The 12086-nt window shown below is 54.2% G+C and overlaps 1 protein-coding gene across 1 annotated transcript in view; it reads right to left on the reverse strand.

Annotated features, from left to right (window-relative positions):
* Nucleotides 1–1933: 1933 nt before the first annotated feature.
* RIMS3 (regulating synaptic membrane exocytosis 3) overlaps nt 1934–12086 on the reverse strand; it is a 33683-nt gene continuing 23530 nt past the window's right edge. Inside the window, exons 3-7 of the mRNA XM_067533762.1 lie at nt 7699–7840; nt 6598–6710; nt 4137–4238; nt 3234–3373; nt 1934–2146 (exon numbers count right to left, since the gene is read on the reverse strand). Of these exons, the coding sequence (XP_067389863.1) occupies nt 1934–2146; nt 3234–3373; nt 4137–4238; nt 6598–6710; nt 7699–7840 (710 nt within the window). The remainder of the gene's footprint in view (nt 2147–3233; nt 3374–4136; nt 4239–6597; nt 6711–7698; nt 7841–12086) is intronic.

The raw sequence follows: 12086 nt of genomic DNA on the forward strand, positions 1-12086 counted from the left end.
TATCTCCATCTGCAGTCAGCAGACCCCAGTCTGATCCACGCTCTGAGGTCCTTATATATTTTGGTTTGGTGAAGTTGCAAATTCAATGTACATTTATAGCAGCTGAAATTCCTGGACACAAAGTTGCTGAAATCTTGATGGTGGTTTTGTCACATAAGACTGCCACCGAAGAGTAGTACATTGCTGACTGGCAGTTTCCATTTTGTGGAGGGGACGGTTTCATAGCAAAGTTCTTACCCTTCAGATTTTTTTTTTTTTTTTTTTGTTTCTTTGTGGCAAGAAGTTCTAGTTGGCTCATCCTAGCTAGCAATGCAGGAGGAACCGTAGGATGTTTCTTTTGCTCTGTGCATTGTGAAATTCTCTTTTTATCAATCAATAATAATAAAAACAAAATGCTCAACCTTGACTTTGGTTGATTGGTATTAAAGACGGAAGGTCAGAGCTATCGGCTAAGTAGAAATCCCCCATTAATCTCATGTCCTTTTCCAGTCTGACCACTCGTCCATCTCTTGGTTTTGGAAACTGATCCTTCAGGACAGTCATTGTGTAATTTTTATTTATTTTTTAATGAAGAAACTGCAGTTTCTAGTCGTGTCTCCCCTGAGTATTTTCAGCAAATTTCATTAGGCACCTTCATAAAAAGCTTCCATAGTTCTCGGTTATGCTACAAGAACTGGTCCTCTTTGGGAACCAGAATGCTCCTTTAAAAAAACAAAACAAACACTCGTCATTGTAATAAATTCAAAACATCTAGATTGTTTTGAAACCTATCAGTCACCCTTACACCAGATCCACAGTGAGTGCAACGGAGATGTTTCCCTGCAGCATACCAATGAATCAAAGGTTGGAAAAAGGTGCATTCAGCCTTCTTTCTGGTTATGGACTGTTATATGTTCTGATTACCCTCCGTTTGCTACCTGAAATTCAGTAACTGAGCATGGAAACCTTTCAGCTACAAGTTGGGCCTCACCTAGGGGTGAATGAGCAAGGATGACACTGACTAGGAGTTCAATTCAAACATCATTGCAGTCCTTCCTTTGCATCACCTTCTCCTAGCTGGAACGTTGCATGACGTATATCTCGTCCATTTCGGGGGTGGTCCTTCAACTTCATTTGAAAGGGTGAGACATCAAGACAGATACATAATACACTTAAATAACAGTCAGGTCAAATGCACCTTTTTCTTCCCCTGGTCCTTTGGCAGAGTCACTTGTCATAGGTTACATGCTACCAAAAAAAAAAAAAAAAAAAGTGATCAACAGACTGCTTGCTCAACCTTGCAAGATTGTACCAGTAAACTAACAAAACAGCAAGTGACTGGCGGATGGTTCTTGTTGGTAGAGAGAGTGTCCCTCCTAGATATTGCAGAGAGCGAGTGTGTGTTTAAATTAGCACGTGGCAGGCTACATAATATCATAAGATGCTACATTCCGTTAAAAAAGTAGTGCTGAATATATTCGGTTTTTCTTTTTTAAAAAAAATAAAAAGCTATTTTCCCCTCTGCGGTCAGGAAAACAAAACTGAGGCAAAACAGAGAGAGTTAACATGCTACTTGCAGTGGGATTGAATGAATCGGATCCACGATGTTCCCGCCGGCTGCTCAGATGAGAAATATGGTCCATAGTTTGACTCCTTTCCGCGTTTGACTGGATGAGGTGTAACAGTCTTGGGCTTGGTTGCTGGTCAGTCACTTCCCTGTTTCTCCTTCCCACGCCCCCGCGTTTGCAAGGCCCCTTCCTGCGCGGGTGGAACGTCCCGGTTGGTCAGGAACGTGTCGAGAGCGGTTTCAGGAAGAGGGGGGAAAAAAAAAAAAAAAAACCCAAAAAAACCAAAACCAGACACAGGATATTTACAGCCGTTCCACCAAACGTTTTGGTAGGCCCGGTTGTTTCCTTCCCTCCCTCCCTCACACCCCCATCCTGAGCCCGGCCCCTTAGGGACAAGAAGGACTCGTGGAGCTCTCTAGAGAGGACTGGGAGAGGCGACGCGTCAGCGGGCCGATGGTGGAGTCTGCCAGTGAGGAAGTGGGGAAGAGTTTGTACCAGCCTGTGACCAGGTTGGACAGCTCCAGTTCTTCCAAGACGATCTGCGCCATTCCCATGAAGCACTTGTGGTCCATGCGGCCATAATCTCCCCAGACAATCACCTACAGGGAAGAACCATCATTAGCGGAACTGAGCCTGCCCCGTGCTGGGCGCATGGAGACTGGTGCCCAGCACATCATATAAACCTTAGGACTCTTCTCCTGTCCCCGCCCCACAGTAGTTACCTGGGGGAAACCAGGTGGGTCACACCAGAAAGGGGTCTGGTGTTGTTCTGAGGGGGGACCTGAGCTAGGGGCATGAGCAATGCATTTCAAAATCAAGAAATATTCCTGTCTCTGACACTGAGTCCTCATCTTGTGCGGCCATGACCAAGCCTGTCATCCTTTCTCTGCCTCAGTTTGCCTACCTACAAAACTGGGCATTACAGTATTAATGTCCCAGGGACGTTGTGAAGCTGAGGGACCTCAGGGATAAGCGATTGCAGAATGATGTGAGAGGTTAGCCGGCAGGTGCTGCCCACCGTTTCTGGGCGAGGAACGTCTCTTACTCCCGGTCTGCACGGCACCCGCTCTGTGTAGGCGCTACCACAACATGAACATACACGGTGAAAGGCCTGCCTCTCTGAAGTGCTGGGTACCTGGGAGCCACAGGATCTCTGCATCTCGGACACTTGAGATCTCCCTCATTCGATCTCATGCTCAGCAAACCAATCACCCTCTGTTAACCCAGGTGCCATCCTTGCCCCGGATAAGGTCTGGGTGCTATGGTAAACGATGCCATGCATGTACCCATGACCGACTGGAAGGAGGGAAAGGTCAAAAAGTCCCTTCCATCCAAGGATCCCCAAGCACTTTGCAAACCGCCCTTACGTAGGTCTCGGAATACCGCGGCATGATACGGCAGTTATCATTGCCCCCTTGTGCCAATGGGGAACACAGAGAGGGAAAGGTTCTTCCCAAGGTCAGGGAGGAAGTGAGTTACCCAGACTCCTCGTCCCCGCCCCCCTTCCCCAAATGAAGCATTCACGGCTCTGCTCCCCCGTCAAAGACCAGACATTTGACTGGGTCTCTTTACAGCCGGTGAATAGCGGATGTGACACCCACTGCTGGGGGCATGCCTCGAAGATGCCCCACTTTCTCCTTAAGAAGTGGTCTTTGCCCACCTCCCCGTGCGAAGGGATTACTTCACCTGCAGAACTCTGCCCTGCGGCCCCTCATCAAAGAGCAGCGCCTGCTGATAGACCGGGTCACAGGTCTTCTTGGCCATCTTGGTCTTTTTCTTGGCCAGGCAGGTCCCGTTCTCCAGCAGGTAAACTTTAACATAGGTGGCTGCATTGGAAGAGAGACGGAAGCCCAGGCACAAACCAGCTGTGATGATTGTCAGCGGAACCGGCTGGGCACGGGTGCCTCATCTACAGCGAGGGAAACTGAGGCACGCGTTGCCAAGAACACACCTCCACCAGAGCTCTGCCAGCACCTCCTCCCCCAAACCCGTGTGTGCATCGTTTCCCAGGGCCGTGCGGAAGGGAAGGCTGGTCTGTGGTCTGGTGGGGAGGGACAACTGGAATTTGCTAAGAGGCTGGCAGGTGGGGGGTGCTGTGCCTGCCCGGGAAGGGAGGAGACGGTGGGTGCTGTTGGTCGCCTCGGCTTTTCGTTTCCTCGCTGCATACGTTTTTGGGTTAGGTTTGTCGGTTCTAGAACAACCTTAACCGCCATACGGCCCAGGGTGATCGTGTGTGTTAATGGCTGGGTCTGCGGTGCTGAAATGCCCCAGGGACTAACCCCAGCGTGACTGGAAGGGGAAGCCACAAGGGACTGGGGCATCTGCCTGTTATTGGGGTGTGTCATAAAGCCAAACGGAGGAGTTAACTGCTCCCCAGATCGCACCCGCCACCTCCACCGCCCCCAAAGCTCTTTGACTCCGTCGGGTTTACACTGGGCATGAATTTGAGCCCAAGCAGCATAGGAAGGACCCCGACTCCCGATCAAACTCAAACAGCGCATCCGAGCAGCCCCACGCCGCCTCCGCTCTTAGCCCCCCCTTCCAGTCCCCTCCCCCTCTGCCTTACAGCGGCTCGGCACCGATACCTACCAGGGATGGACTTGGAACCCAGCTTTGGGGTGAGGCCCCTGGCCTTTATCACCTGCACCTCCAGCTGCCCGTTCCTGTCGATCATCCCGATGTGGATGTCGCCTAGGACAGAAGGGGAGAGAGGAGAATCAGGGGTCCTGGCGAGCAGCGTCCTGCGTCACGGACAAACGGCCGCCCCAGTGAGCACCCGCTGAAAGTCCACAGCGTGAACCCAAGTGCACGGTGCTGGCCGGGAGTGGGCGCCAGCCCATCCCCAAGGGGCTCCTGTTCCTCTTGCTCTTGGGTTTTTCATCCGTGTCGTTCCCTTCCTCGCCCGCGTACTGGCCCGGAGCTTCCTCCGTCCTCTGTGCCCTCGCTCTGCGAGCCCTGTTCGAAAGCACCACGTACGCCGCAGAGCAAGGCCCAGCACACCTGGCGTCTTCAAACAGCTACAGCAGGAGGCGGCGGGGCCCAGCAACATGAAAGGAACCGCACCGTGGAGCTGATGAGAAGACAGGACATCACAGGAGCACCATCTAACCCCTTCCTCGAGCGATCTTTGACGGGAACACGGCTAGGACCCGGAGCTCAATTCTGGGCAGCTTGTTACCAGAACAACCCAGAAATATGGGAGAGAATTCAGAGACGAGCGCCAGGCAATGGGCCTCGTGCAGCGAAGTGTCGCTCTGAGCGTGCTGTCATGAGACTACATCAATGGCTGGCTCTTCGGAACCTCCAGGCACCCGAAACTTCAGTTGAGCTGCGTTCACGGGAAATGAGGCGGCAGCATTTTAAAAATTAGGCTCCCCCCATTTGAGAGGGAACTTTTTCCTCCTGCTTCTCCAGCAACCAGCTTCTCTGTCCATGTATTTTCCTAGCTGGCAGACCGCTGCGAGACACCCCCCCCCCCCCTCTGAATCCTAAAGCAGCCCTTTGGGCGATTTCTCTTGCCACGGGATGAAAGTTTAATCCTAGCACAACCAGTGCAGCGTGTCCCCTGGAGGGCCGGTTGCTGGATGAGTATCCAGCAACTAATTCACTTCCAATGTGGAGTGGACAATTTCCCTATAGTGCCGTTCCTCCAGCCCTTTTTGAGCGCCAAGAAAGCATCCCTCCAGATAGTCCGTGTCCTGTTGTCCCGGGCTCAAAAGTATTTCTGATGGGCCCTGGGCATGATCCAGATTCCATATCATACACTTCAAAATAGCATCTCCAGGGACAGCTCCAGCCCTCCATTTACAAATGCTGAATCCTCCCTCTGTCAGTAAATAAGTTAATAAGTTCTCCCCCCAGATTCCTCTTCCCCCACCCTCTTCTAAAATGCTCAGGCTGAGTTATGTCTTCACGTTACCTCGGCGTCTCCCCTGGAAGAATGAGCGTGCTGGTCATGCCTAACTTTGGCCAGCAGAGGACAGCTGAGGAAAGCATGTTCTCAAGCATCAGGTGCCAAGGAGAAAAACGAAAGAACAGGACAGTGGTTGAACGGGGAGAGGGTGTTGGTTTGTTAAAGCAAAAGACAATGTGATTTCTCAGCTTTGTGGTGTGGGGGGATGTGGCAACCTGGTCCCTGGCACGACTAACAGAAATCACCATGGATGGAGAGAGAGAAAGGAAGAAACTGGCAGGTAAACAAAAGAAAAGGAACACATTTTTTCGAAGCTCGCGACATAGATTCGGTCTCCGTCGTCCGCCCCAGCCCCAGTAGGTACAGCCCTTGGGATGTGCGTGGAGGTAGGTCCCCGTCGCTCCACTGGCGCATGACTGGCCTTACGGCCTGCACCCCTCGCACCGGTGTGGCCCGGGGGAAGGGAGAGGGGGCAGCACAGAGGTCTGGGGGTGGGTGTTGGCCTCACGCCAGAGTTTAAGAGAAACAAGATGAACTTGGAAATTCTCAAACATACTTTGCATTTCAGAAGCGCGTCAGGCTCGGGGCAGGGGACGCGTAAGAAATGGGGTGATGGAGAGAGAGAGAAGGAGCTGAGAGCAAGGCAGGGCTCACTTCTTGAAAAATCCAGGGGGGGGGTTATGGTTTGGGGGTGTCACCTATCCCGTATCAATGGCCTTAAGGAAAAAGAAAGATGCCTCCTTTCTCCCTCAGGCCCTAAATGTGCTATGGAAAAGCCAGGAAACTGCTTTAAACACAGCAGGTCTGATTCTGACCTCCCTCACACCGGTGAAACTCCACTGACTTTAAAGGGGCTACTTCTGATTTACACCAGGGTCAGCGAGAGCAGAATCAGGGTCAGTTTGTTCACAGGGTTCACAGGGTTGGCTCAGGGCATGATCCTGGCCTCGGTGTCAATCCAGAATAACCCTCGGAGGCCCTGCAGTGAGATCAGGCTGTCTGACTCCATCCACTGGGAGACACGGGCCAGGCACAGGGCGTGGAGCCCAATCCAGAGTAACAACTTCCCCTCTTCCCTTTGGCTGGGCCACCACTCCCCCTGTCCTCCCCGCTCCCCCTCCAGCTGTGGGCACTCACCCATCGGAGGCGTCGCCAGGGTCTGCCGGCCAACTATCTGCGCTGGCCCAAGCCCGTCTAAAAAGTCACTGAACTGGCTCTCGGCTCCCAGCCGGGTCATGGGGAAAATGAATCTGAGACAAAGGTGGGGGGAGAGAAGAGAAGGGACAGCCCAGGTGAGACAAACCCCCTGGAAGCACTGGATTTCCCAGCCAGTCGTTCTTTGCACAGAGAGAATGTGTCCTGCACAAGGATCTCAAAGCACTGGGCTCACCTGAATTAACCAAACTTCCCTGTTGGAGGGGCTGCCTCAGCCCAGTTCACTGAGGCCCAAGATGGGAAGCAATTCTCCCACACCAGGTCAGTGGCAGCGCTGGGGTGGAACCCAGGAGGCCTGGTTCTTGTTCCCCACCAAGATCCAAAACGAAAACTAATGACTGGGCCTCGCCCTGAGGGGCCTGCGTTAAATCTTCGGTACCCTCTGGTCCTGAGACACTCTCCTTAAAAGGCCACTGACTCGGTCTTACAATTTCCTGACCGTGGTGTCAGCTGGGGAATGGACCCTCCCAGGGAAATGGTGGGATACTCGTCGCTTACAGATTCTGAATGAGGCTGGACGAAATACAGGGGACTCTGCTACAGGGAACCAGCCCGCCCTGGAGGAGATGGCTCCTTGAGGACTATTGATACTTTCGATTTCTATGGGAGCCCATGAACTCAGCAGGAGGAAACCCCAGACTGATCCGATACTCTGTGCCCAGGGACCTGCGGTGCGTGAAAGCCGGGCAGCCATCACCCCAAGGTGTTGTGAGGCTCCATCAGACAGGATTGGCTTGGTACCGGTTGGCACCAGAGACACTAACAGCGGACAGCTCTCCCGCCTTGGGGCACGGTGGCTTGCTCTGATCTGTCCCCCCCGGAAGAACAGCAGCCTGGGGGCATTACATGCTTGTTCCAGCCAGCAGGGACAGACTGAGCGCATCCTCTGGAAGGAGAACCGCAGCTGGGCTTCTGTGCCCCACTGGGTCTGGACCGACACCAGGTGCTAGGACTGTGCCCTGCTCCCCTCCCCTCTGGTCTCATACAGTGAAGGGCCAGGCACCCCATTCCCCCAGGCCTTACGTGCCATCGGAGCTGTTGCTGTTGGTGCTGCCGTCGGTTGACTCCCGGCTGCCCTGCCGGGTGATCCTGTGCCTCATCTCCACGGCGATGCCAGTTTCCGTGCTCCGCCGGATGTTACTGCGCAGCTTCTTTGGGCCGCCATCTGGAAGCAAGCACATAGATCAGCCGGGCTGGGGAATCGCGGGCTGGGAACTGAAGGAACGCCCCCCCGTCCTCGGACAGCAAGACGGCAGCGAGCAATCAACACAGCGCTCCCCGCACCGCCCCTTGTCCTTCAGGGATGATGGCATGTGGTCGTGCAAGCTGGCATCATCCCACTGAGACAGGCCACTCAGGTGGTGTCATGAGGGATGTGGGGTCCAGTGGTTAGAGCAGGAACACAGTAAGACAGAACTCCTGGGTTCTATTTGCAGCTCTGTCACCAACCTCAGGGAAGTGATTACCCCCCTCTGTGCCTCAGTTTCCCCATCACCCCCCTCTGAGGTGGGGTTTAGGGTTAATTGATTGCCTGTCAGGTGCTTTGAGCTCTGATGCGACGTGGCAGATGGCTCATTGCGGCAGGGACGGTGTTTGTGCAGCGCATAGGCCCCCACCCCTGGCTGGGGCCTGGAGGTGTGACTGTAATGTGGCTCTGCTCCTCTGGCCCAGGGGACGACAAAACGGTAATGCTCATTTGTGCAGGAGACCAAGCTTCTTTGGGGGCTGTTCCCAGACTAGAACGCACTCACCCAGCAACCAGGACCCACCTCAGCTATCGCCACCTTCTGCGCCCAGGGCAACCTGCCTTTTCTCCTCCCACCAAACAATCCTCGTCTTTTTTTTTTAAACCACATGCCGTTTCCCTTTAGGAAGGAAGCAGCGACCATAGCAGCTGCTAGCCCTCTCTCTCGCCGCCCTGCTGGAGGGCACTCAGATACCACGGAGATGAGTGCAGTATAAGAACCTGCAGAGAGTCAAAAAACTCAGGCTCAAGGGCTCAGCAGAATTAAACAAAAAGTCTGGGGGTTTCTATGGATAACCAGAGTATCCCCGGGTACATCCGAGGGGTGAAAGCAAGTTGTTTGGAAAGGATGCGCTAACCTCTGCCTGATGGGCCTCAGAACGGAGCGTCTCCTGAGGGCAGATTAGCACAGAATTATCCACTACAGGCCTCTTGCCCCTTCTATTAGGAGGGGTGTGGCAGGCAAGACGCGAGGAGTATTTCTTCCGCTCTGCTCAGCCCTGATAAGGCCTCAGCTAGAGTGCTGTGTCCCTTCTGGGCCTCACACTTTGGGCATGATGTGGACAAATTGGGGGAAGTCCAGAGGAGAGCACCGAAAATGATACCAGGTCTAGAAAACATGGCCTGTGCGGACAGAGAGAAAAAAACTGGGTCTGTTTAGTCCAGAGAGGAGAAGGCTGAGTGGGAAACATGATACCAGTCTTCAGGTACGTAAAAGGTTGTTCTAAAGAGGAGAGTGATCAATTGTTCTTGTCCTGTCCTCAGTGGATAAAGAGAAGTAAAGGGCAAGGGAGATTTAGATTGGACATTAGGACAAATCTCCTAACTGTCTGGGTCGCTGAGCAATGGAACAAATTGCCTAGGGAGGTCGTGGAATCTCCATCGCTGGAGGTTTTTAAGAACAGGTTAGACAAACACCGGTCAGGGATGATCTAGATAACACGTAGTGTCCCCTCTGTGCAGGGGGCTGGACTGGATGGCTTCTCAAGGTCCCTTCCAGCCCTACATTTTCTATGATTCCTCTAAAGCAGCTGGTCCTGGGCAATCAAAGACTTGGGACCCTGCTCCGCCCGGGTGATGGACTTCACGCCTGGTAGCTGTCAGGAGCCCCCGGTCACTTGGCCGGCTGGTGGTACACAGCAGGTAATGTTGCCAAGGAGGGAGACCAGCAAAGACAGGCTCCCACCTGCCTGTCCGTTTCCCAGCAGGGGAGTTGTAGCTCTCTGCCAGTTACATGGTGGATGAGGCTCCGCTGAAATACCACCAGTGCCACGCTCAAGCTGAGATGCTTCAGATCTGCTGTTTACCTGCCCTTTACAACTGACCTTCTCCTTCTCCGGAGGGGAGAGGGAGTGGAGGCGGCTGCTCTGCCCAATGGGAAGTGCTCTCTGCCCTACAGAGCCCCAGAGAGGGGGGCATTTTACAGCAGATGAAAGAATCAAAGGACTCCACGCCGCGGTGCGAGAACTCCACAACGAGGTTCTGATCCCCATCTCCTGCTGCCCCGCTCTTGGGCCTTTGATAAATTATTTACAGAAAAGGCCATTCCAGCCCACTTTCATGTGCTCCCTCACCGCTTAGCTGAGAAAGGTGTCGCTGTGGGAGCAAGCGTGAGCCCAGCGCAGACCCCGGCACGCACCCCTAATCCCCAGGGAGTCCCTGCCCCGTCTGACCCCAGCACCGACCCTCCCGTCCCAGGAACCCCCTCCCTGTCTGCCAATCAGTGAAACCTTCATTAACAAACTCCTCTCACCCGGGGCAATAAGCAGGCAGCCCCGCACCAGGTGTCTGTACTCCTGGCCGCTCTCACCATTATACTTGCATGGAATGATACACCGCCCTCCTCCAATCTGCCTCCGTCACAGAGCCTTGCTCGTAAGTATGTGTATGCACCAGGTAGGCCCCGCTGGCCCCACACGGATTCTACCCACGTGCTGCTCTCTTCCTCTTCCTGGTAGGCTTCACCTCTTCATCCCTAAAGCGCCCATCAGTCACTGTCTTGGTTTATTGACTAGAGTCTGAGCTAAGACCGCCAAACTCAGCTCACGTGTGACAATTCCACACCAGCCGATTCCACACCAATTCCACACTTCCTGTGCATTGAGCCCTGGAATGTCTCATGCAAACGGGGCCCCTGCTGAGCTGATTGAGATTCCAAAATAAGCATGGTTTTTATTTCAATGCTCCATCACCCGAACCTTTGCAGAAGAGCAGAGACGCAGGGGAACGTTTCCGTCTCAGCAAAGGTTCAGCTCCAGCTCTTAAAAACAAACAAAGACGCAGGTTCAGGTCTCTTGCAACATTCTACTTGCTGGGTGCTAGTAATTCCTTTTGATGGGCAAGTAAAACACCATTCAGTTTTCCACGGTCACCAAAGCAAAGGCCGGTGAAGAGATTTTTCCCTCTGGGCTGGCCAGTTGTCAGGGCAATTTTGCAAGGCTGAAGAAGGGGACCGTTCTCAGACCTGGGTCCCCACCCCCTCCCGGCACTGAATAGGGGAGAATCTTGCTCCCTCAATGACAGTTTTAATTTATTTTGAGATGAAGCAAATTTAGAGCCGATTCTCCCCAGTAAACTCCTAAAGAGTGAGGGGAGTGGAAGCCACTGCCTGCAGCTGGGCCAGAGAGGGAGATGGGAGAGGACACCCCAGAGAAACCCAGAATTGAGTTCGTATCCCCCCCACCGCACCCCACCCCTTCGCTTTCAGTTTGACACTGCCTCTGCGCAGCATCTTCCCAGCGAGCGTTGCCATGGTAATTTTGTCTGCAATGCAGTGGGACCCCCCTAGAGCCAGCCCGACTCTCCTCCCTGCTGGTGGGCTATCAGCGCGGACGCAGAGTCCTCCCCTCTGCTGGGATGGACGCGGGTTCGAGAGCAAGGGACGTGGATCGATGGGAGACGCAGCAGAAAGGAGGAGCAACTGGGAAGGCTCGTGGATGCAGCAGGGCCGGGAGCGCTGCTCTTGCAGGCCGTGGCACCCCTCATTTGGAATTGGATATGGCGGGATCCTGCTCCGGCTCCAAGAGGCCCTCAGGGGCTGCTTGCTCTGCTCTGCGTTGGCAGGGCTGGGGCTCGGATCCTTTCATTTGGGGTGAAATTCGCCCCAGTGCAGTGGGCTGGTGCCAAGCCTTTACCACAGGCTTATGCAGCCAGAGCATCCTTGCTTCGGTCCTCTGAGCTCCGGCCAGGCTCTTGACCCCTCTGATTTGCCAGGGACGGAGGGTGCTAGGGAGAAGACGCAGGTGCACGCAAAGGCGGACGGCTGCCTATGTCATTCCTCCCGGCTCCCACACCCTGGCCCTCTGCATGGGCAAGAAGGCATCAAGCACACCCGGTGAGGCAGTGATTCCTCTGCTGTAGTGGCGGCAGGGCTGGGGCTAAGCCTATGGCTGACACGCTCTGTACATGCTGGGATTCCTCCATTATACCATCCTCTTCGCTGCCGCCGTCGCAAGGATTCTCGCTCCTCCCCGCCCTTGGGAACGTAGGGAGCCCTAGTGAGTCGCCTCACTTTCCTCCCCGTGCCTAGGTGAGCTGCCTGGCCTCCTGCAGCCGTGAGCAGTCAGCACCTCGGGCAGTGGCAGGAGCGGGCCACGTGCTCTGCCTGGGAGATGGGAGGAAGCAGGGGTTAGTGGAGAGAGCAGGTGACCAGGAATCCTGGGTCCTT

The sequence above is a fragment of the Emydura macquarii genome, unplaced genomic scaffold, assembly GCF_026122565.2.
Source record: "Emydura macquarii macquarii isolate MOO-44397 ecotype Brisbane River unplaced genomic scaffold, CSIRO-AGI_Emac_v2 contig_3348, whole genome shotgun sequence".
In the NCBI taxonomy this organism is placed as follows: domain Eukaryota; kingdom Metazoa; phylum Chordata; order Testudines; family Chelidae; genus Emydura; species Emydura macquarii.